This window comes from Zootoca vivipara, chromosome 2 (genome assembly GCF_963506605.1).
Source record: "Zootoca vivipara chromosome 2, rZooViv1.1, whole genome shotgun sequence".
Taxonomy (NCBI): Eukaryota; Metazoa; Chordata; class Lepidosauria; order Squamata; family Lacertidae; genus Zootoca; species Zootoca vivipara.
Window position 1 is genome coordinate 97502846 of NC_083277.1, and position 26314 is coordinate 97529159.

Sequence of the window (26314 nt, forward strand, 5' to 3'; positions counted from 1 at the left end):
GGAGGAGACTATGGTGAATGTGGGTGGGGGGCTGCCTGTCTGCCGCCACCGCCGCCCGGAAGGTGGGCGCCATCCCGTGCCCTTTGTAATTCGCTGAGGAATGTATGTGATCTGTAATCCTTGTGGTCGTCCCCCACCCCGGTCCCATTCATTGTCTATAATTCCTCCGCGGATCGGTCCTGACTCCTGAGCAGTGTACCTGTAAGCCGGCGGGGGCTGAAAACAATGGCTGCAGCTGCTGCCGCCGCCGCCGCCATGTGTGAACACATGCGAGAGAAAGAGAGTTGGGGTGGGGTAGGGGAAGAAAGCGAGTTTAAGTGCTGGCGTTCCTCTCTGGGGTGGTCCGAGTACATAACCTGACCGTAAACATTGCTTTTGCATTGCAATAAGTGTGCGGGGGCGTCTGTGTGCGTCGGGGCAGAGCCAACTCCTACTCTCTCATGTCCCTTCTTCGCCCACGTGTGGGTGGGCGCGTGTCTGAGTGAGGCATCGCGCGTGAGGGCAGAGTTGCCCTTTTCCCTGCTCGGTGGAAAGGGGGGGGGCACAAACGCCGACATGCGTGGACTGGGAAGCAGACCGCTGTTGTTCTGGATGCAGGCAATGCGTGGCTGAATGTATGCATGTGTGTGTGTGCGCGCGCGCGCTGCTTTGTGCGAGCAACACCCGGCAGCCGCGATTCCCGCCCGTCTTTCCCCGCGGCCCCTTCGCTGCCTCTGTCCTGCCTCCCGCTCCCACCCACCCACCTACCCGCCTTCCTTCCCGATTCCCCGCCTTTCCCAGGCTGCGCTCCTAGAGGCTGCCGCCAGGGCAGAGCGATACAAGAGCAGGCGGGGCCGGGGGCGGGCGGAGGCGGAGGCGGCTTGCCGTGGGATGAGCCTGGCTCCTGGGAGGCGGTATAAAAACGTCGGCGCCTTTCCCTGCCGCGCTGCAACGTACTCGGATCTTAGCTGCAGCGTTCCCGGTTTCTCCCGCGCGCTGCTCTCGGCTTGAGCTCTGCGCCCCCTGCCTTGGTCTATGGTGCTTCCCGGAGCCCCCGGCACCGTCATGTCGCGCTCGGAGGAGGTGCATCGGATCACCGAGAATGTCTACAAGGTAAGACCTGAGCGTCCGGAGCTCTGGGGAGGGGGGGTGCGGGGGGGCAGCGTTGCATTCCTTTGCTTCTGGAGTAGCCTTTCATCTTCCGAGTCTCTTCCTTTCCCTCCCCCCTCCCCAAATGTGGCTCTTTCAGCTGCACCGGGACTCCCTGTTTTGCGCACACCTTCCCCCTGCCGCTGCCTGGTACCGGGGCTGGCGCCGCACGCCAGCTTTGCTTTGTGTGCCTTGCCGAGTGGCACTCACCTGTTGCAAGATTTTGTAGCTTTCCTCGCTTCCTCCCTCTTTTCACCTACATTTCTCCTCTCTCTCTCTCTCTCTCTCTCTCTCTCTCTCTCTCTCTCTCTCTCTCTCTCTCTCCCCCCCCCCCCAAATCGAATTTCTAGTTATTTCATTATCCTGGGTATGCGTCGGGTGGTTCTAAGCGCCTTTTTGCCCTGGAAACAATGATTTTAAAACACCTGGCTTGCATAACAAGAGTGCCTTGGTTACCTTCTCCTGTATCCGTCCAAGTGCCGAGATAGTCCTCTTTATACCGATCGTTTTGTAACTACGGGAAGCTCCCTCCCCCGCCGCCCCAATCCTATCCCGAACTCCTTAATTTAATACTGCTTTCCTCTGAGGTTATAAGGTGGGGATGGCTAGAATATCATACCTTCCTAAGGCGAGAGAGTTTTGTAAAGGACTTGGTGAGAAGTGTGTGTTGTACACATGTCTAAGTCTTCCCCGGAGAAAAAGAGCCCCAATTAGGAGAGTCATTTGTTTATTTATTTATTTATTTAAAGCAAACCAGCAACTTTTCTCCTAACCCCCCCATTTCCCCCCCAAAATGAGTTTGTTTTTAGTACAATACTTGATTTGTTTCAAAAGAATCCCTGTTTGTAGGGCAAATACCAGTATCTTAACTTGTTAATTATTCCAACTGGCTAATGCTAGTTAGATTTGCCTGAAGCAGTAATTTGCTTTTTCTTTGTCAGATATTATTACGAAAGTACTGTTTATTCATTTTTAAATAAGGTTCCTTCCCTCCCATGCTAACATGTTTGGCCTATTCTCTCTCCCCCCCCCTTTTTTTCTTTTTTTCTTTCTAAATAGGGGAAACAAATTGGTTTTGTTCTAAAATGGGTATAGGAAGATGTCTTATGTAAGGGCAGAGCCGATAGGTGACTTGTGTGTAGGAGTCTTTTTTTTTTTTAAGAATGAACTTTTTCTCTCTGGTATGTAAACCTGGTCTCCTATACTAGATTCCAGGCAGTTCCTATCCTGGGCAAGGGTAATTCACAAAGGATAATTCACAAAATAATCCTATACACAATCCTTGACTAGTACTAGGAAGTCAGTCCTACTCATTTCAATGCTAGTCAGGCCAAGGTAAATGAGTGCAGGATTGCAGCCTGTAACAGAGGAAAGAGAATAGATGAGAACGGAGAAGGAAGCAGGGTTCTCTCCCCCTGAGTACAGGTATATGTTTTGTATGGCTTAAAATTTTTAAGTGCATCTTCGGACATGACCTTTCCATTAATTCTAGAGAATCCGTCAATTTGCTAGGGTGTCTTTAACTCTAAAACTGTTGGATTCTTCTGAATTTGGAGACTTGGAGTTCTTTGCAGCTGTTCATGGCTTTCTAAGTAGATCTTCCAAGGCTTCTGTTGAATAGTTTTAATTATAAATGTTCCCTTACTAAACTACTTCTCTGCTAAGTCAAATCAGCGTGGAGGCATGTGGTACCTAAATAAACGCTGTTTCTTGCTTTAAATAATGGCACACTTCCCTTTTTATCCTAAGGTTTAATCTGCTGGCTCATGTAACATGTTTGAGTCTATTTAAGTAAACGAAGAACAATAGAAAGAAAGAACTACTTGAGTTAAAGGGGCCCTGGATTGATAGAGGCCCTTAATGTGTGTGTGTGTGTTACTTTCAGATATTGTCATACAAAATTGGCCAATATTATGTTCGTTTATGCCGGGATAATATCTAGTTAAATATCATGCCATTCAAAAGCACGTGTCCCTCAGTAAACACACACCAGTTACTTGATAATTTCTGGGCAGTTGTTCAAAATCTGCTGTCCCAAGGCATATGTACATGGTGTTCTGTTTTTTTTAAAAAAATAAAATAGTAGAGGTGCTGTTACACAGTGCAAGCCTGATATCCCCAGTGCCTATGCCACATGTAAATGTTCTTCCACCTGCACATATTTCAGATGCAGGAATTGTCACCTATGTGTACAGATGGTGTTGTTGAGGTAGTGCTTCTGGCATCATATCACCTGGAACAAGAAGCGCACCTCCTTTGTTGAGCATGGAGTGTTGGAATTTCTCATGTAAATATTTGCTCCTGTCCCCTTGCTCCCAATGGCACCCAGAGACAATGGAGCAGTTTCTGCTTTGTCATAAAGGCTCAAAGGGGGGCTGAAGCTGATCTATATCAGATTCCAAGTTTGTTGCGAGAGTGGTTAAGTTGGGCCAATTATTTGCTTTGAAATACCCTTGGCCTTTGTTTTTAAGTTAGGCACACTTCCACAAGCAACCTTATTGTTAAGACCGTAATTAGTTCTATGGCTGTGGTTCTGTTGGGGATTAATGAAGCTCTGGAATATTTTCCCTCTCCCTACCTTTTGAGTTTGACAGCTAACTGAAAATATTCTTCTGCTGTAAGAACGAGGGCAAATTAAAATGGTTCTGCTCCACCAGGCCTTATGAGGAACTCTTAATAAAAAGTCTTGCTAACTTGAGAATGTAATGCGGCTCTCATGCATTAAACTGGAGCCATTTGCACTATTGTCTGGGGTCAGCCTTTGCAGTCTCTGTTCATCTCTTTAAATGATTACAACATTAAGTTATCTGTGAAAAGCATGAAATGCCTCAATTATTAGGCTCGCACCATTTAACCTTGCAGGATGTCTTAAAGCTGCCTTTCTTGTCATCTCCCCCCCTCCTGTGCCCCACCTTTGTGCATTGCTTGATAGGAGAGCCATCCTTAGCCATTGAAAATTATTTATTTGATGAGAGAGTGAATCTACCTCCCACTTGTTTCCCCCTTCCGCATTATGATTGTTATGAACAGGCTGATACATTTCTTGGTTTCATAGATTGGCCAGGATCCAAAGAGCCATGGAAGTAACCCTCTCAGACTGTCCCAAGCTACATGGCAAAGTGCTTTTGAAACTGGGGGTGGGAATTTTGAAAGCTGTTTGTGATACGGAAACTGTTCAAAGAAGAGTGGCAACTCTTTGGATGGGATTAAATTCTCCCTGCTTTTACAGCCATAGGCATATGGTATAGGCATCCCTTTGTCCATAAAGAGTGTGAATGATAACTATGGGATAGGCCAATGGCTTACACTGGAGATGATGTAGGGTGACCCTCCAAATCCCATTAGCCCCAGCTAGCATGGTCCATGGCTGGGGATGGTGGGTGTTGAACTCCACCAACATCTGAAGGGTCACAGATTCTCCATCCCTGGCTTACTGGGGGACTGGTCTAGCTACAGAGAGCTCTGTGTGATATTTAGTATGAACCCTTTGTTTGTTTAGGAGTCTGGAACAGCAGCACAATTATGTGTCACTGCTACTTTGCAGCTAGTGAGGCAAAAGTTTCTGCCTCACTTGCCAAGTACAGAATATTGTGTTTGTTCTTAAATCTATCTTTTTTTAAAATATTTTTTTATTTTTTTTAAAGATACAAGATAGCAATATACAGATACAATCATACAAAGGACACAACAAAACACAACAAAAACATACAATTACGAAAAGAAAAAAAGAAAAAGAAAAAAAAGAAATATCTTTAGTTGGATATGCTTGCTGTAAATTTCAAAATGCTTTTTCTCCCAGCACAAGTATTGTAAACAACCATCCACAGGCTGTCCTTTTTTATACTAGCAACCAAAGTGTGTCATTACACTTGACTAGTGTAGCTTCAGCTGAATAACAGCCCCTTTGTGCATTTCACAAGTAGTTTTCATTGGTAGGATCTGGTCACTTCACACTCCATGGCAATAGTTGTGATAATCCAATTGCATTGTCAGGACTGGTAGTGTTGAGCCTGGAGCTGAGAGACCCAGTTGCAAGCCAAACACAAACGTATTTATGTAGTAATGCTTATTAAAAACAGCTGTAGACAACTACATGGTATATGGTAGATGGACAGAAGGGAGGTAAGCACTATGGCAATGCCTACGACAACTAGGAATAAGGGTAAGGCTATGCAAATACCACAGATATTCTCTGAGCTACACAGAGCAGGAGGTTACATCCCTCTGGACATGCTGGAAGGAGCTCTCTTTTGGGCAGTTACCACTTGTTCATTAATTTCTCTAGCTTTATGAACACATCTTCACAAGTCAAAACAAAATAAAATCCTTCCAGTAGCACCTTAGAGACCAACTAAGTTTGTCTTGCAGACCAATTGCAGTCGTTAACAGTCACCAACAGGTTTACCATCAATCACCCATTCCCACCACCCTTCTGAGTAATACCCCTCCCCACCCTCTGACTATACATAAGGGTCTGGTGACTTCTGTTTCAGTGTATCTGACGAAGTGTGCATGCACACGAAAGCTCATACCTATGACAAACTTACCGGTAGTTGGTCTCTAAGGTGCTACCGGAAGGATTTTTTTGTTTTGTTTTGACTGCGTCAGACCTACACGACTACGTATCTGTAATCTTCACAAGTGACCTCATTGTTGTCCGTGGTTTGTGTCCTCTTACAACGCATTTCCTCTTGGCTGCCTTTCATGGGCAACTAATTTTCAAAAGAACTTCAGTGGATGTTACCTTTGGGTGTATCCCTGTGTTAATGATGATAGATGGTAATTTAGCATTTGTAAAGTGTGTTTAAAGCATTTAGACTTGTTTGTCATAGCTGTGTAATTCTTGGCAAGTGTCAGTACTATTAGTCCCAAATTGGTGGTGGGTAAAAGCTGAGTTTAAGAGAAGTTTACCCAAGAACAAGATTTGAACTAGGGATTTTCCAAATCAGACATTCATTATATGGCACCAGTGGGTCTCTTGATGAAATACTACATGGTGTGCATAGCCTTGGATTCTCTGTTAGTTTGCATGGCCAGTTGTTAATACTGTAGAAGGGACATAGGTGAGGCATTCTGTACAAGAGGAGAATACGGGAGACACTATACAATACTTATAACTGTTGGTGTGAATAGATGCTAGGAAAATGTTACCCACCCTTCCTCACGTTTGCGAGTTCAACAAGGTGCCATCCCTTTACATCTTAAAAGGGAAGCTTAGGTTAGTTTTTAGCCTTTTAGTTTAAGTAATCCAGGATGCTTTAAGGCAGACTGGATTCCCCCCTTTTCTCTCCCTTAAAACAACAATTACACAAACAAGTCTTGTAAAAAGTAAAAATAACATTTACTCGCTCAGAACACTTGTTGAAGAGTAATAGATACAGCAGCTTTGTTCAGGCAGGCTTAAAATGGTAATTCGATTACAAAGACGCACTTAAGTCTATCTTAAAAGCAGATGCTCTCGCATTGCTGGCAGAGCAGAAAGAGATGAAAAGAGGAAGAGGGTGTGCCCAGGGAGGTAGGAGAATACAGTATATAGCTATGTCTTCCCGCTCTAGCAAGTTTATAGGAAAACTTTTGTGAGCTTCAGCTCCTATCATGTGCGTTATTTAGCAAAACATGAGTTGTTGGTTTGACTTCATTTTAAATATCTCACCATTACATTTCAGAAGGTTCAGTAAACATTTAGTCGTTTAGTCGTGTCTGACTGTTTGTGACCCCATGGACCAGAGCACGCCAGGCACTCCTGTCTTCCACTGCCTCCCGCAGTTTGGTCAGACTCATGTTGGTAGCTTCAAGAACACTGTCCAACCATCTTGTCCTCTGTCGTCCCCTTCTCCTAGTGCCCTCAATCTTTCCCAACATCAGGGTCTTTTCCAGGGAGTCTTCTCTTCTCATGAGGTGGCCAAAGTATTGGAGCCTTAGCTTCAGGATCTGTCCTTCTAGTGAGCACTCAGGGCTGATTTCCTTCAGAATGGATAGGTTTGACCTTCTCGCAGTCCATGGGACTCTCAAGAGTCTCCTCCAGCACCATAATTCAAAAGCATCAATTCTTCAGCGATCAGCCTTCTTTGTGGTCCAGCTCTCACTTCCGTACATCACTACTGGGAAAACCATACAGTAAACATACAGGGGGATAAATGTGAATTGGTTACATGATTACATAGATCTTCTCCCAATCCTGTCTGTAACAGCTTGCAATGGCATTTGTGGCCAGGATGGTTATTTTCCAACGTATAGCAAGCTAATTCTGAAGCAACACCTTTTTGTTCTCTTGTGCCTTAATGGGGACATGTTTTAAATTTAATCAAACCCCTGCTGCTACTTGCTGAAACATTTTTAGTCACAGTTACATAAAAATGGTTAAGCTTGTGTTGGAGATCATGTTGGCAGACTCTTCACTTGCGGTCTGAATGAATGGTCTCTTGTTGAAAGATTGCCCTAATAAGTGAGCTGGGGCAAGTTGGGTGACTTGAAGATTGTGAGTGCTTAAGCTAAGCAAACAGGAAGAGAAATGTGGCTGAACAAGTAAACTGGATTCGGCCCGTCCTCTGAAATAATAAAACACTGGGGTCTCCAAGGGCCATTGCTTCTGAATTATAGTCGCTCCTGTTAAAGTTGTTGTCTTTTGAAGAGCTGTGCTAATGGCATGTTTGCAGCAAAGGTAACGATTTCTCTGGGAGTTCAGGAACAGGGCTATTGTGATCTTGCTTGTCCTTGCCGTGCTGGCAAGGACTGGAATTATTTAACTTGGCAGATGCAGATTTCTAAGAATTATTTGCCTCCCTTTTTTATATCTTTGTGCTGGGATCAGAGGGGAAAATTGCCTAAAGCTTCTCTACCACAAATAATAAAAAAGGGAAACATAGTCGGGGCTAGTGTATGGAAGCAAAACTCCATCACCTTTCAATCTCTGTTGGACTTAGGTTGCAGGGACTGCAGTCTTGTGCATGTTTACATTTTAATAAGACCCACTGAATTCTATGGGGCTGATTCCCAAGTAGACGTGCACTGGATTGTGCTGTCAGAGAATTCACATAACTCTTCCAGTGTACGAGATTCTTTTGAACAATTAAATTAGATGTGGTTGAAAGGACAGCAGGTTTCACAAATAAGGTTATAACCTATTAAGTTAAACTAATGAACTTGTAGCACAGTGTACAGTATAGTGATTAGTACTACATATGAAAGGATCTTTCGCAGTGTTTGAAATGATCCAGGCCTAGGTAACTATCGACCAGTGAGCTTGACATCGATACCAGGAAAAGTCCTAGAACAGATAATTAAAAAGTGAACACTTAGAAAAGGATGCTGTCATTACTAAGAACCAGCATGGGTTTCAAAAACTGTTAGGTGGATTTGAAGCTGGTTTACTGGCCGAACCCAAAGAGTGCTCAGTAATGGTTCCTCAGCATCCTAGAAAAAAGTGACACATGGGATGCCACAAGGTTCTGTCCTGAGGTTGTTGTTGTTCAACATCATTATAAACAACTTTGAAAATGATATTGAGTGGATGCTCATCAAATCTTCAGATGACACCAAACTGGGCACCACAATTTAAGGAGGATATTGACAAGCTGGAAAGGCATTCAGAGGAGGGCAACCAAGATGATCAAGGGTCTGGAAACCAAACCTTATGAGGAACAGTTGAGGGAGTTGGGTATGTTTAGCCTGGTAAACATGATAGCCATCTTCAAATATCTAAAGGGCTGTCACATGGAGGATGGAGCAAGCTCCTGCTCCAGAGACTAGGACCCAAACCAATGGATCCACATTACAAGAAAAGAGATCCTGACTAAACGCCAGAAAGAACTTTCTGACAGTAAGAACTGCTCAACAGTGGAATGGACTCCCTCGGGAGGTGGTTAACTCTCCTTCCTTGGAGGTTTTTAAGCAGAGGTTGGATGGCCTTCTGTCATGGATGCTTTAGCTGAGATTCCTGCATTGCAGGGGGTTGGACCAGATCACCCTTAGGGTACCTTCCAACTCTACAATTTAAGTATACAGTAACACCCATCCAAAATATTCTCCTTTAGCCAATGTTCAGTTTTAATTTCTTGCAGGCTGTTAGAAATGGGGACATACCAATTGTTGCTGCTGCTCTGTCATTAGCCATACATGGTACTTTACAGAGTAATGTAATGTACATGGGAGGAATTCAGTGTAGCACTTTGATCATTGTTCCATCAGTGAGTTTTTCTGTTTGCCAGATGTAATGACCCACCCTCTCTTCCCCCTTGCATGCTTTTCTGTGGGTTCTCCCCACTCTCTCAGAGCCAGTTTGGGCAGGGAATGTAGGCAGGGACAGTTACCCTTATGTAGCTTTGGTGACAGTTAGGAATGGAAGTTAAAAGGTTAAGCAAAATACCTAACAGAAGAAGGGGAGGTCTGAGCTGGAATCAACAGCATCCTTCCGTCATTTTTCTTCTTCTAGTTGTTTATATTTCTGTGAAATCGTCAATGTTACAGTTTGAAAGGCAATGTCTACAACCATCTGCTGTTCATGTTCCTATACACTTTGGAAGTTTACAGCATGCCTGAAACATAGCTGATAGAACATTGAGTGTAATGCACTGAGGGTCAAACCCATGAACTTGTTTGTACTGCAACACAGTTGATTGGACTTCAGCCAATAAAAGGGGGCCGTTGAAATGCCCAGGTTTGGCTTACTGTGTGAACGTCCTGTTTGCTTTCTTCTTCTGCTATTTATGCATGTTAAGTACAGGAACAGATTTCAACAAAAGATGATTAATTCTGTGCAGTAACATGGCAGATGATAATTATAAAAAGCAAAGACACTTTCCGTTCTTAAACCGTATTGGTTAGGAAGATCAAAAGAAACCCCAGTCTTTTGTAACATTGCATCTCTTCTTGTTCAACGGAGGTTAAGTAATATGTGCGAGTTTAGGGGTGTAAGATAATAGTTTCGTACCCTTTATCTGAACTCCAGTTGGTTTTTTTGTGGGTTTTTTTTTTTTGGAGAATGCAAATGGCTCCAGGATTTGGCACAATCTTATTTCCACTTCAAAACTAAGAATAGCCATCCAGCCATGAAATAGACCAGGCATCCCCAAACTGCGGCCCTCCAGATGTTTTGGCCTACAACTCCCATGACCCCTAGCTAACAGGACCAGTGGTCAGGGATGATGGGAATTGTAGTCCAAAACATCTGGAGGGCCGAAGTTTGGGGATGCCTGAAATAGACCATGTGAGAAACTTCATGCAAGACCATTATTTTGTTTGGTGTCTTTGTAGAAATGACACCATGGCTCCATGGCACCCTGATATATTTGCTGCCAAATATTCAAATTAAAGGATGTCTTGACTTACATTGTTCTGTCTAGTGTGTGAGCAATTTATATGCATAGAGATTTGTCAATATTTTTCATGCTATAGCTGTTCTGCTACTTTAAATAATTCAAATCTGTTTAAACTGGAAAGTAGGGAATCTGTGACCCTCCACATATTGTTGGACACTAATTCTCATATTTGCCTCTGCTAGCATCTGTGCATCTCTCACCCAAAGCAGTTAATCGGCTCTGGCCAAATTATGTCCTTTATGTAAATATAAGGAGGTGTTGGTGTTGTGCTCCAGAGTGTATGATCTCTGAAGTTTAATAATGACTTAAAAAGCTATGTTTATCTAATTGCAAAAGTTGATAGAGATGGAATTTGCTACCAATTCTTATGTGATGGTATTCCAGGTTTTCTTTCTGAATGAGATTCACACGTTCATGTCATATGTTTGTCAGGGAATTAAAAAGACTTAAAAATAAACCCTGCATTTTGTTATGTTTTCTTCAGAGCAGACCCATTGAAATTAATGACTGAATTTAACTTTGGGCATATCCACACCTCCGTATGCCTTGCTGCTAAATTAGACCAAGCAGCAACTGGGTTTTCAGAGGATTGCCATTTGTTCCAGTTTCGCACTAAAGAGTGTGTTTTCTGGGGGGAAAGCAACGGGGCAAAGCCAAAACTGCTCAGACCTGTGCCTAGAAAGCATGTGGCAAAGTGGAAAACCACTTGGACCCGTACTTTCTAGGCAAGGGATAAGTGGAAATGTAGATGAGCCCTTAGTTAAATTTATTAATTTCTCATTAATTTCAATGGGTCTACCTTTAGTTAAAAACCTAGTTGAATACTACCCAATATTTTGATCTTAAAGAGAAAGCCAATTCCCCCAACTGCATGGTCATCTGTAGGACTACCGTACTTTGCGGAGCATCTTCTGGTTGGAAGTCACCATAAGCTTTACTGAGGATGGTTTCAGTAAGAAATACCAACAGATCCAACTTATGCAAGCCATAAGGGTGATCCTAACTTCTACAGGAAGTAGGAACAGAATGTGCAGCTTGCCAGATGGAAAGTTCTCTTCTAAGCTTGTTAGATTGGCAGTGAATTTGTCTGTTTCCGGTAATCTGTTGCATTTCATCTTGCTCTTGGCTTTCCATTTATCATGATAGCATTTGGTCGTGGTATGCCTTCTAGGGTTGATTGCTTCACTTGGATAGCTGCGTTCAGAAATCCATGCGTTCATCTTTCTATATTGAGTGACACCAGCTGGATATTTTATCAGTAGCTGATCATTCTAGAGAGAGAAGACAATCTTGGATAAATGGTGGAATGTGGGATCTTTCAACAGTTCTCCTGACCCTTTATTCTGAAGTCTGTTTATCTAGCGAGATCGAGCATATACCACCCCTTTTTCTTGCCCCCCCCAACCTCAACAGTGATCCTATTAAGACCTTGGTGGAATCAATTCATGGACCATAGTATGGGTCTCCAGGATCAGGAATGCTAGAGAGAACAGAAGCCTTGACTCCATCTCTATTAGAGTTTTTAGCTACTGTTATTCTATTATGCTGTCCAAACTCTTCATGTGTTCTGTTTGATTTGGCTTAGCCAGTAATGTATACCTATGTATGTTCTTTCTCTTGTGTTCCATTGATAAGTTGCAAAAGTTTAATGTTGTACATGGATGGAAGAAAAGGCGCTTCTACATACAGTATATTTGATTGCTGCCATTGGTGTGGTTTGGAGCATATTCCCCAAATGACAAAGGCCCATGTTGACTCCTGGTCTACTGCTCTCACTTCTCCCATGTAATGCTCACTAAGGTCGGCGGTTCAAATCCCCGCGACAGAGTGAGCTCCCGTTGTTCGGTCCCAGCTCCTGCCAGTTCGAAAGCACACAGTGCAAGTAGATAAATAGGTACCGCTCCGACGGGAAGGTAAACGGCGTTTCCGTGTGCTGCTCTGGCTTCGCCAGAAGCGGCTTAGTCATGCTGGCCACATGACCCGGAAAAACTCTGCGGAAGGGGACAAATGCCGGTTCCCTCGGCCTGTAAAGCGAGATGGGTTCTGCACCCCAGAGTCGTCTGCAACTGGACTTACCGTAATTGTCAGGGGTCCCTTTACCTTTAACTATGCTGTAGCTCAGGCATCCCCAAACTTCGGCCCTCCAGATGTTTTGGACTACAATTCCCATCTTCCCCGACCACTGGTCCTGTTAGCTAGGGATCATGGGAGTTGTAGGCCAAAACATCTGGAGGGCCGCAGTTTGGGGATGCCTGCTGTAGCTGAACCTGGTATTCTAAGGAAGGCTACAGCAATATCTAGCTGCCTTCCCTCCGCTGTTGGGGATGCAGTTAGGAAACCAGCTACTTTCTGCAGCACTTATCAAATGAGCTTCAGCTTTCTGCTTCCACATGGTAGTCTTTCCTAAGCCACCCTTCTTAAAAAGGCTCTGATTCTAGAGAACTACGATTACCAGAGCTCTCCCTCAGAATGATTACACTTAATGAGATAGTGGAAGGAGCTGTCAGCCTCCCTTTCTCCACTGCTGCCACCACAATTGGCTTGCCTACACATGTGGAATAATTACAGGGGGAGATGGAGAAAGCTTGGCACCTACCGCCAACGTAATCCTACCTCCCCCTCTACTGTGACTCATCCTGGTGGACTTCTTTGTAACAGAACAGATATCATTGTGGCACCGATAGGAGTCTTATCACCTCTGCTGGTGCTTTCTGAAAATTTACATCTGCAGCGCATCAGAAATGTACACCAAGGAGAGATGCGAGTTTGACATCCTATTCACAGTGTTTAAAAGTGTACTAGAATTTTGTGTGAGTATAATTACAACATTGGGGATCATATTATATATAGATACACACACACACCCAGAGTTAAAAGTAGGAAAGCGAACCCCTTCATAATAAGAGTGTAATTTAATGGTCTGTTCAGGGAGCTATATCTCAGCTTTGCCATTATTGGAAACTTCTACCCAGTTTGGCTTTGGAAATAAGACATTTTCACGTGTTAAGAGCGGTGGGCTGCTTCATCCTGGCATTTATTTATTTATTTTTAAAAAACCATCTTTCCTCTTAATCTTCCTTTGCTTTGGATGAGTGTAGCCAGAATTCCTGATCATGACTTGCTGCGCATCAGATGCAGTAAATGTCAGCCCAAGCAAAACAGCTGATTGCCTTATTATCTCAAAGTCCAGAGGGAAGAAGAGAGATTCTTTTTTTCAAATGAAGCCAAATTAGAATGGTGGGTGGCTGTCACATCCTGGCTGCTAGAGGGAGATATGCAGGTTGACAGAAGAGAGCCTGCCCCCGCCCCCAGGCTATAGTTATGCCACTTTGTATATGTGATGCTTTATGATCACCCCTGCATGCCTCTGGCTGAAACCACGTGTATCCCAGGAAGTGTTATGCAAATATAATGGCTGAGGGTGGTTGGGGTGAAAAGGGGTATGGACGCATCACTAGGAATGCTGCATTCTGTGCTGTGGTATGGTCCACTATGCATTTTTGCTTACTTATCTGCTAACAAATTTTTGCTCAGTGTGTACTATGCTTGTACTAAAATGGATGGATGAGGACTGACAAAAGTCAATCTATGGTACCAATCCTGGGATGGGGAACCCAAGGCTCTCCAGTTATTCCTGGAATCATAAAATCCTAGATTTGTAGAGAAGGAATCATCAAATGGTAGAGTTGGAAGGGATCCTTGAAGACATCAGTTGAACTCCCAGCAGCAATACGAGGATTGGATAGGATAAGAATCTGGCCCACTGGTCAAATCCAGTTCCCCACCCCTATTTCAATCTTCCGCTCTTTGTGGCTGTAGAGTTGCTGAATGATGCTCTAGGCCAGCTGCCGTTTGGAGGAGAAAGCTGGTCAAGGTGGGCCTTTGGTCTGCATCCAACCACCATTAGTCCCAGAAAACAAAGACTATGGTCAAGGATGATGGGAATTGTAGTCTAGCAGCATCTAGACAGCCACAGGTTTCCCATTCCTGTACTAATGTATTGCAAGACTCCTTTTTCTTCTCCCGCAGGAGAGAATTGGGATCCATGATGTGGGTTTGTCTCTGCCCATCTTGCAACTGGAAGGAAGTCTTTTTTAAAAAAAACAACCTTTGAGGATACTTAAGGGGAGAGACAAGCCTCTTGTTGCAGTTCCATTCCCTGCCTTCATCAAGGGTCTCTTGCCTGCTCTAGGCAAGATAAAAGGAAAAGGCGGGAACGCCATCTTGGGGGGGATTTTTCTTTTCCCAGGGATGCCTTCAGTTACCCCTGAGTGGAAATGCCTGGCTAGGACAGGCTTTGGGCTTGCCCGCGGCCATCACAGCACCCCTTCCCCCGCTTGCCACAGACCCATCAGGGTCCCTTCAGATCTGGGGAGCAGCGGGGGGCTGGGGGCAGGCCTCAGGAAAGTGCTTACCTCCACATCCTAGTTTACTCAGCCAATCGCTATTTTCTGCATTTTGCATACCAGAAAAATCATTATCAGTACACCTGTCTGGGTTTTGGATTGGCCCAAAGTCCGAGAATGTCCTCAAAGATGTTGATAACTGTGGTGGCCCATCTACGGAAGAAGGAGAAGTGAATGTTGGTACTTACCGTGATATGTTCCTTCTCTGTAGGGAGAATTGGGATCTGGCAGTCCCAGGTGCCGCTGTGTGCATGGGGGAGGCTATTGGACACTGAATCTCTGAGGATTGCCCAGAGGAGTATGATACTCCCCCCCCCCCCACAAGGTCTAGGGGCCTCCTATCTTTCCTTTCCAGCTTTTCCTGCCTTCTCACCCCATATTAGGTTTATTTCCCTTCTCCCCTTTACCTGTGCTAGTTAAAGGGGCCAGAAAGAACCTTTCCTTTCATGTAGTGAACACAGGAGGCGTGTTCCTTTGAAATCACTGTGTTCCTCTCCTATTCCTTAGTTGTTATTGTATGACTATACAATTACTTACTTAAGCATGAGTTGATCTGGAGCAAGGAGCTTGTCTCTCCCCTGAAGTATCCTCAAAGGTGTTGTTTTTTTTAAAGACTTTGTGCCAGTGGTGAGATGGGCAGAAACAAACCCACATTCTGGGTCCCAATTCTCCCTACAGAGAAGGAACTTAACCATGCTAAGTACTAATGTTCGCTTCACTGAAAATTGCCTCATGGCCACTTTCTGTATTTCTTTGAATGTATTACATGGTTCATTACCTGCAGAAGAGGTAAAAAAGGCAGAATCGTCTCTGGACTTTCAGCTTAATAATAAACTTTCTGGGAGCACAGCACCTTTGGGAAAATTAAGGTGTAGCTAGACTGGCTTCCAGCATGATAGTGGTAGTGTAAATACCAGAAATAATAATCCATGAGAAAAATAAAAAGTCCCCAGGAACAAACCAAACCTGCGATGGTTAAAACGGGGGAACACACAAGGTACAGTGCCTCTGTTTAGGGAAAGTTAAAAAGCATGCACTTCCTATACCAATTTCTCACGTCTAGTCCAAGTTGCCTGCTTTCTGTGGTTGTGATTTTTGGGGTATGGGGAGTAGGGGAGAACTGGGGGATTCTATGTGGAGATCTACCCATGCTTTGTGGTAGCTCCTGTGCTTTGCATTCATAACAGTCTCAGGTCCAATCCCTAGCAACTCCAGTTCAAATGATTAAGTTGCAGATGTTGTACGAAAGACTTTATTTTCTTTATTTTCTGTGAAATACAGGGCGGGCGGGCTCTCTGCTAATGTTTTAACTTTTAGTGGAGTCATGGACTTGGTGACCTGCAAGGTGAGTTCCAGTCCTCATACCCAGTAGTGACCACTCCTTTAGATAATTACTGTACAACTAAGCGAAACCAATTGCATGTTTGCTTCTCGCAAAGGCAGTTGGTGACAACATCTTCTAAGGAGTTGGGGCAGGATCCCTGGAACAAAAGCAGTGTACCAACGAGTAGTGATAGTCTGAACACTCCCAAGAGGCTTCTTCAGTTATGCAACATCTGTGCCAGATGGTGGGACTTGGCAATGCATAGATACCAGCATTCTCCTGAGTTATGTAACTCTGTCTACATCCTCCTAAGCTGGTAGTGTTGCTACAGGCAGGAACAAAGGATGTCCTTTCTGAGCCCTCTTATTGCTGTCAAACTGGACTTGACCTTAAGCAGCAATTAAGTTTCTCCTCTGAGGAAAGACTCATCCCTCTGAAACTGGGATGTGGTGTTTTGAATTCAAGGGGTTGGGAGTGACCGATGTAAACAGCAGTAAGTTTGAGCAATAAATATTAATAATGAGGTGGAGTTCTGAATCAGGATCAACCAGTTCAGACACTGGAACTCTTTATACCACGGAATTTGGAAACTGCCAAAATGTAGCTCTCACTTCAGAGGTTTCTAAAGGCTTTTACTTTTACACAAGCAGGCCCCTGCTTTCTGTAGCATTCCTGAGCATTGTTAATCCTCTGGCTAGTAAGCAGATAAGCAAAAATGTCAGTTGCTTGGAATAAAGATTTCATTGTTTAAATATGAAGCAGGTTTCTTACCTCTTTGTACTTGTCACATTGTCAGGCATCATGGAGCTTGAACCAGGAAACCTGAAGATCTGGTTTTCAGCCGAGTATCCTGCTGGGGACAGTTCTCAGAGGAAGTGTTACAGGACAGAATGCTCTTTCCGGTCCTGGTAGTTGGGTGATGCCAGAGAGACATTCCCATGCTGCGGCCCTTTATTTAGCTCCTATGGTTGCATTCCTCTTGGGCTTGCTGATCAGAAGGTTGGCAGTTCGAATCCCTGCGACGGGGTGAGCTCCCGTTGCTCGGTCCCAGCTTCTGCCAACCTAGCAGTTCGAAAGTACGCCAATGCAAGTAGATAAATAGGTACCGCTACAGCGGGAAGGTAAACGGCATTTCCGTGCACTCTGATTTCCGTCACAGATGGTGTTCCATTGCACCAGAAGCGGTTTAGTCATGCTGGCCACATGACCTGGAAAGCTGTCTGTGGACAAACGCCAGCTCCCTCAGCCAGAAAGTGAGATGAGCGCCGCAACCCCATAGTCGCCTTTGACTGGACTTAACCATCCAGGGGTCCTTTACCTTTTTGCCTTTTACCACAGCCTCAACAAGGCTTGTCCTTCCATGCTCTCTCGCGCAGCTTCCCTGCAATCATCTTTCCTTCTGGCCCTCTTCACCGGCCTTCTGATTGCCTGGTTCCCTGTCATTTCACTTCTCACAATGAGATAACCACCAGAAGGCCCTGGGAGCTGGACCTCAGTGTCTGGGCTGAAGACACTCCTTCATGTATAAGAGTCCTAATGGCAAAAGTACCAAGAAGGGGTGAAAACCTTCCAATGTGTTTTTGGAAAGGTTGCCTGCTTTAGTAGCTCTGCAAGATCAATGAGCTTGACTTGCTCATTTACCTAACAGGTGGAGCCTGCAACAAAATGTGTAGAGCGCTGCTCCTTTAAATTTTCCCTTCCTCTGGCTTTCCTTCAACAGTTGGTAGCTGTTCTGTGCCCAGTGATCATTCTCAGTCCTCATTGAAGGAGATTTTTTAAAAAACCCTTTTAAATGCTGCTGATACCTTTCTCTTGTTTGTGTGGATAGTGCCATTTTGGCTGTACTGTATAAAGATAGGCACTCAGAGAATGGCTTTAACCAGTGTTTGCTACTGAGCTAGAATGGACAATAAAGTATATCTTTCTATCTATCTAAAGGAAAGAACACACAGGCATAGTTCTGGGCCCACTAAAAATGGTTTAGCAGACAGATATTGCTATGTCTGAACTGTGAGCAAGTTGCTTTGGCTCTGTGAAATATGAATGTTATTATATATTATCCTTTTGGACCTTGTTATGGTTAAGGCAACATGGGCTGTCGAGTACATGCAGTGTGTGCTCTTACCGTCATTTGTTTTGGAATTTGTTTTGCTGACATCGTTTGGATTTACTTTTAACTAAGTGTGCTTAGTGCTGAAACCTTTGTACTCTATTGCTAAGCCACTTTGGGAAGCTTTGGCTCACTTTTAGTGCTGGGGTGTAAACTGATGGTTGAAGTGAGCCACTGGTGGGATCTTAAGTGCTTTGGGTTCTCATTAACACTTTGCTACACTGACCTAACACCCACTGATCATTGTCTTAGCACTCCCATCTATGGAACTTCCATGACCTACTGATGTGTCCTGGTTTTAGCTCTGCTGCTATAATAACGTTTTTTTCCCATCTGGTGAGTTTAATCTGAGCCACCTTTGGTGACAAGATTTTCACTGGAATGTGTGACACAGCAAATAAAGCACCTTAGAGCAAGTTCAAAGTGCCTTTATTCTACTAGTAAGTAATGACAGGCAGTTCTATATGTTATGGGTTTAGGAGCAAATATTCCAAGGCTCAGGGTGTGACTTCAGGTAAGCTCCGAAGATCTTGCTTTTAGAAATTAATGACCACATTCATTCTAACCTGTTCTGCACTTCAGGGTGAGCTTGCTTACTGTTTTGCAGTAACAACGGTTTGCATGCAGCGAGTAAATGTTTGCCTTGCCAGTTTGATTAAGCAACTACCATAGGCCATGGGCTTTTGGAGTAGCCCTTGAAAGATGAAGGATGATTTCTTCCACACTGAAAACACTGGTTTCCTCTTTTTTAAAAAAGAGAAACCTTGACTTTGTATCTGCTGTTGGGGTGTGTGTGTGTGTAATTGTCTCCTATTCACTGTATCCCAGCCTTTATCTGCACTAGACTAGAATTGCTGGTGTTTCCATTGTTATTTGCTTTGGCATGTTTCATGGGAAGTGATTTATAAATGAATTAAATAATAAGAGTTCTGGAGGCTTGGTTCTCTCTGCAAAAATGCTAGCATTCCTTCCTCTTGTCAAAATGAAGAATGAGATTCTTTGGATTCCAGAGCCTGTATTTGATTGGGAGTGTTTGAGACAGGTGGTATCCCAAGCGCCGGTATGTGCATATTCAAACTGAGCTCTAAAACGTCAATTGGTAAAACTTATTTGTCCTTCATACTTGCAGCAATGCAAAAATGGGGGGAACCCTGTCCGCACTACAGAGTCATATACAGAGCTGAATTCTAGGAAGTGTCTGCCAGTACCAGAGAGAGACTGTCACACAGGAAATGAGAAGAAAAAGAAACACAAACAGAATAAAGCAAAAATGACGTGGTTTACCGCCCTGCAACAATTGCAAAGCATGCAGATTGATGCAGAAAGGAGGCAAATCAAAGCCACAGGTGACTGCTATAGGTTGAATAAGGCAATGTTTTTGAAGTAAATACAAAAAATGATGACGATGATTATAGCAGCATAAAGCTTATGTGCTGCTGATTGTAAGAAAAAAACTTGAAGTGGTTTAATATGAGAAAAGTTTCAATATTCAATGTAGCTGGAGGAAATTCAGGCTCTCCATTAGGCTATGGAATTGTCACTTACCTGAACATTACATAAGTTGTCAACCAATTGGGCCCAGGAAATAAAAACAATAACGGGGGGGGGGGGCTGTGTTTCTTCCACTCTCTCCCCCCCTCCTTCTCTATGCAAAAGAATAAGCATTATTGCAGCATATAATGTTGAAAAGGATATGCAGACTAATTTAAAGAATCTAGGGGAAGTAAAATAAGAATGAGAAGCTGGTCATATAAGTGTATAACGTTCTATTGGCGCTTCGCGCACGTGCAGAAGCGTGCCTTCGGCGAGCGAGCGAACACCTCCGCGGAACGGATTGCAGTCACAAACCAAGGTACCACTGTACTTGGTTTGCAGGGCACAGTACACTAATCATGGCTGTGCAGGGTCCCATAGAGGTGCACCTCATCTGCCCTTTTTATTGCTGTGGCATGCTAAAACAAGCCCTGGTTTGGCTTAACTGTATCATCCAAACCTAGGTTTGGGGTTAGGCTCTCTCCTCAATAGCCGCTAGCTGTAGCCAGGGAGAGAGCTTAACCATGAGCTTGGGTTCAGATGGCATGCTAAGCCAAACCTTCGCTTAGCTCTGCTCTTCCCCAGTCCTTTTTGTTCCTAATGCAAAGTGACTTCATAGTTCTTCTAAGTCAGGCATCCCCAAACTTCGGCCCTCCAGATGTTTTGGACTGCAATTCCCATCTCCCCTGACCACTGGTCCTGTTAGCTAGGGATCATGGGAGTTGTAGGCCAAAATTTCTGGAGGGCCGCAGTTTGGGGATGCCTGTTCTAAGTCATAGTTTGACTTACCGTGTTGTGTGAACCGGACTATTAAGTAGAGTGTAGGTAAAACCGATGTAGCTGTCGGGTGTGCATTGCATATAAGAAAACAACTTAATCGGGGAAGTGTAGAAATCATGTTGCTTTTTAAAAAGTGTTGCATTGAGGAGAAGGAAGTGAGGATCTGAAAGAGAGAGTTAAAAGCTAGGATAAATGATCTGTGCAGTTCAGTCAAATTAGCATTTGAAGCAACTAGGGTGTCTGTGAAAGCCTATTTTAAAACAGGATATGCACCACCCTGAGATCCCTGAAGGAAGTGTGGGATATGCATGTGATAAATGCTCTGAGAATATGTCACTTGGTCTTAATACCAAAATGACATCACAGAAAATACCCGCTGCAAATCTGTGCCTGCGCTGGCCAGAGCTGCCTTCATCTCTCCCTTATTAGAGATTAGACCGTACATTGCTATTTGTTCCAGTGGACACAGGAAACTGCGCTCCATTGTCAAGTGGTGCCTAGGGCCAAGGAAGGGGCAGCCTATGGCCAGTGGTGGACCTTGGGGTCTCAAATTTCAGCGGCGCCCTGTGCAGTTGACAAAAATTAGCACCCCTTCCTCTTGCCTTCCATTCTACGTCGTAGTTGTGGCGTCCAATGCAACCAACCTGGTTATGCAACATCTGGACGGCCGTCCAGATGTTGTTGGGCTCCAATACCCATCAGATCCCGCTATCATGGATGATGGGAGCTTGTAGTCCAGCAACAGCTGACAGGACAGAAGGATTTCCATCCCTGAACTCAAGGCTTGTTTTCAACCCTCTTCAGTGCATATCCAGGAATAGCTTTTGCCAACTTGGTGGCCAGAACACCCATCAGCCCTGAGTTGTACTCCAAAACATCTGGAGGGGGTACCAGGTTGGTGAAGGCTGGGCAATAATATATAAAACACGCACACACACAGCATGATACATATGGTGTGTAGGATTTTTTCACAGGTATAGATAGGGTTGCTATATGTCCTCTCTTTTTTTCCAGGACATGTCCTCTTTTTCATGGGTGTGTAAAATGAGAATCGTCATAATGATCCATAGTTTAAAAGTAGAAGTCGGCAAATGCGTCCTCTTCTTTGCTCTTCAAAATTTGGCAGCCCTAAGTCCAGCTAGAAGACCACCTGAAATTACTGGGTTGACAGCTTTCAAGAGAAACATTTTCTACTCGTCTCTTCCCTCCTTTGGTTTCATTAATAAAACAGTACTTGGAGGGCCTGCAGGTTGGAGTTATGGTTTTTTAATTAGTTCCTGTCTGCTTGAGTCCCTGTGCAAAGCTGAGATGGGCTGTCCTCAAATTCTTTCCCCCTTAAACTTTCTCAAATGGTTGCCCCAAAACTAGCAGTCATTGTATTCCTCCAAGGTACTGGGGGAACTTTCATTCCCTCTGCTGTTCACTCTATTGCTTTTCATCTCTTTCAGCATAAAACTCTCCCCCCCCCTCTCCTGGAGCCCTCGTGTTTTGCATTAGTTTCAGTTTTTTTGGCAGCTGAATTAAAGCTGTAACAATCCCAAAGAGTTGAGCAGTAATGCCAGGGGGAATTTAGAGCAATGAAACGAAACCACAAAGCCCTTTCAACCTTTAGCTGCCAGGGTTTTTGTGTCGCTCCCCCTGCCTCCCCAAACTCTGCCTAGGCAGCACATAGAAAGCAAACAACTTGTGGGTGATGCTGATGGGGCAGAATTCAAGCAAGAATGCTGTTTGCTTTCATTAACCAGGCTTTTGCTGAACATAGGGCTTTGCCGTCCCCTCCCATGAATCTGAATGCATTCATTGGGTCAAGAAAAGTGGTGTTGAGGTCTCTTGACTTTTTAGATTGTAATCTTTGCTTCACACACTTATAATGCAATCCTATACAAGTCTTCCCAGAAGTCTCTCTGGGGAAGAATTCAACATCGCACTAAGGCGACCATTCCTTCGGTGCAAGCATTTCAGCTTGCTAGATGGAACGATTCTGCCTCTCCTGCTGCTGCACGCTTTTCTGGAGGTTATCCTGACCCTTGTGAGCCAGTTTTGGAGAGGAGGTTGAGAAGCTCAATTGTGCAAGTGTAAGTTCTTGCACTGAGCTTTCTCTGTCAGGAATTGTTACCCGTGTTTCTCCAAAAATAAGACACCGTCTTATATTTATTTTTCCTCAAAAAAACACACTATGGCTTATTTCAGGGGATGTCTTATTTTTTCCCTCCTCCTCCTGCCGCGGCCAGCATTGCTGCTGCGCCTATTTTCGGGGTATGGCTTATATTCCTTGAATGCTTAAAAATCCTGCTATGGCTTATTTTATGGCTATGGCTTATTTTCGGAGAAACAGGGTAGGTGAATCCCTCCCAGCGAGTTCATTTGGGCTTATTCCCAGGTATATTGGTGTGGTGAAAGATTGTAGCTTAAAGTTTCTGAAACCTTGCAAAAGATGCAGTCATAAGCATGTTCTGTACAATATGCTACAGTGAAAGACCTGTTGAACACAAATTCCCAAAAAATGTTTGGGATCGCCTTGGAAACTACAAAGGACTTTGCTGTCCTAAAGGTGTTAGGGGCCTTGTCCATAAAGACTATATCGCAGCCTCATCAGCCCCAGCCAACATGTTAATACAAAAATGCCCAAAGATGTGATTGTTGGAATATCTCATTACTTACTGAACCACAGAGCACTATGATAAATTACAGTTGTGATAATTATTGCCATTATAGTTTGTCAAATTTACATCTTGTGTATGGCAAGTGAACGATATCAGCTCCACTCTGGCCACAATACCGTATATGCCAGAACATTGAATCAAGGTTGCAGTTGTCCGTAATGGTTACATATTTGTAAATATTAGGAAAGGAGGAAGTGATTATGTCATCTAGTTACACTGCAGTTTCTATTTGCTGAGGTGATGGCAAATCCTGAGACATAACTGCTGCAATTTTCATGGGTGCAACTATCTGGCAAAATAATAATAATCTCCCAATAGTCGTTTCTGTACCTTTGAACTCTCATATTAAGGCTCAGTTTCTGCAGTCATGAGGTGTATATGTTTTCTTAATGCTTTTTTGAAGAATCACAAAATAAGATTTCTAATACCTCACATTGCACATCTCCATCACCAGGAAACTCTTACCTTCAAAATGCATTGTCATTCTCTGGCACCAAAATTGTCATTTCTTGAATAGTTGCTATAGTTGATGGTGTTAAATGAAATGTTTATTTAGTTTGCCCTGGACTTATGTAGTCTAACATTTAAGATAAGTCGCCATAATGATCATCCATCTCCTCCTCAAATAGATGTCCTTCTGAACTAGCTACCACAATCAGGGAGTTTGCATATATCAGTAGATGTGAGCCCATTTTTCATGCACAAACAATTTGGTATCTCATACTCATGTGATTGCAGATTAGTAGAGCATGGTCTCAGGTGCTGGCAGACTCACTCATTCACAGCTAACTACTCAGTTTCATCTTTGATTTCCAACTTACAGCCCCTGCCAACAGGATTCTGTTCTTGCGTTCTGCACTAAACATCTTCTCCACATTTGCACATTGAGCTTATTTAATCAAACAGTCCTTTGCAAGGTGGCTGCATGTAGCTCTCCACCTCTTCTTTCCTAGCACAGAGCAGGTGGTACCGTAGATCACTGACATTCTCTGCCAAAGTTTGGGAGCATAAATATGACACACGTTCCAATAAAGAGGTGAAGGGTCTGGACATAACCTACAGAGCATCACCAGTGCACAAATTGTAAGACAGTGGAGGAACTACATGCCTGACTTCTAGGTTGGAGTCAGTAGAACCATTTGAGACCAAGGGGGCAGGATTCTAATCTGTGAATGGGGAGAAAATGTACATGAAGCTGTTGAAGAAAAGTTGCTCCTACTATAGGAAGCCCAAAGTTTGTAGCTAGCAAGATCTCAAAAAGGCATTGCCTTGGAAGAACAAGGATGTCTGGGAAGAAGATGAATACATTTAACCAGGAAGGTGAGGTCATGTAAATAAACCTAGGAAATGAAAACTAGGAGGATAATTCATGCATTCCAGGTTTCTCCTGAATCCGATGTTCCAAGTAAACTTTAGGAAAGTGTAAGCATTTGCTAAGAACAGCATGGGAATTGATACCTCAGAATCTGGATACGTAAAGGCTGAATAACCATTCTAGTATAAATTGTTATCTGGCAACATTTGTCTGTATTTCTGCATTCAGAAGTCAAGTCCAGAAATGAACTGTGGGTTGTGGCCAAAGTTGAGAATGTAAAGAAACAAGCTGCACTTAATGTTTATGTTCTGTAATTGTAGTCTCCTTTGATCTTAAATATGTACAAATGGGGAAAGATATCTGTTTGCTCATAAATATGCCATCTGAATGTTTGGCTAAAAGCAGTGGACTGGCAAGAAGTAGGCTTTTTTGTCTTAAAGAGTGAGTTTCTGTGTCAAAACAGGAATTGCATGAGACTGCAACTAAGCTGCAGCTGACCTATAATTCAAATGTATTCTTGATGACAAGAAAGTGAATACCCCGATGCCAATATAACACTTTAAATCTGTGTCGGAAATAAAATTCAGTGTTTTTGTCTTGTGTTGAGGATCACACCTTAAGCGAAACCATTGTGTATCCATTGTATTCTACCTCTTATTTGCAATGTCTTGTGATTCTAGAATGTAATTTACCCTTGGTTTCACATTTACAAAAAGCATAAAACAGGTCCGAAGCTTTTCAGTTGTTAGAGGTTTTGCTTAGAAAAGCAGGTGTGAGGATCCATTTTATCTCATGTAGGCTAGATGGAATGATGGGCTGCCTTGGTATACAGCAAGAAGTGTGTATCTGAAGAAGTGTGCATGCACACGAAAGCTCATACCAAGAACAAATTTAGTTGGTCTCTAAGGTGCTACTATACAATTTTTTAATTTTTTTTCATATATTTCTACTACGTCAGACCAACACTGCTACCCACCTGAATTTTTAAAGCAGTTATTTCACTTTAAAGGCTTCTGCATCTCCCTTGTGAAGATTCTCATTTTGTTCCGAAAAATGTCAAGGTGTGTCTGTCGAAACAAAATGAAAAAAATTCCTTCCAGTAGCACCTTGGAGACCGACTAAGTTTGTCATTGGTATGAGATTTCGTAGGCATGCACACTTCTTAAGATACATTGAAACAGAAGTCACCGGACCCTTATATATAGTGAGAGGGTGGGGAGGGGTATCACTCAGAAGGGTGGTGGGAATGGGTGAGTGGCTGATAGGTGTGGTAAACCTGTTGACGACTGCAATTGGTCTTACAGGAAAAAGCAAGGGGTGAGATGGCTAAAAATAGCTTTATCACGTATAAAGAGATAAGAATCCAATGTCTCTATTCAGACTAGGTCTCTCCATGGTTTAAAGTTTGGTAATAAGTTGCAATTCAGCAACTTCTCTTTCCAGTCTATATCTGAAATTCTTTTGTAATAAGACAGCTACTTTGAGATCTTGTATAGAATGTCCTGGGAGATTGAAGTGTTCTCCTACTGGTTTCTCTGTCTTGTGATTCCTGATGTCAGATTTATGTCCATTTATCCTTTGGCGTAGGGTTTGGCCTGTTTGTCCAATATAGGTGTGTCTGTGTGTTTCTATAGGAAATGCCATTGTACTACATCAGAGGTGGCCAACTCCCAAGAGACTGCGATCTACTCACAGAGTTAAAAACTTGCAGTGATCTACCCCCCTTTTTGGGGAGTGG

At 43.6% G+C, this 26314-nt stretch overlaps 1 protein-coding gene across 1 annotated transcript in view; it reads left to right on the forward strand.

The window, feature by feature from the left end:
• Positions 1-900: 900 nt before the first annotated feature.
• BAIAP2 (BAR/IMD domain containing adaptor protein 2) overlaps positions 901-26314 on the forward strand; it is a 134506-nt gene continuing 109092 nt past the window's right edge. Inside the window, exon 1 of the mRNA XM_060271059.1 lies at positions 901-1092. Coding sequence (XP_060127042.1) covers positions 1015-1092 — 78 coding nt within the window. The 5' untranslated portion in view covers positions 901-1014. The remainder of the gene's footprint in view (positions 1093-26314) is intronic.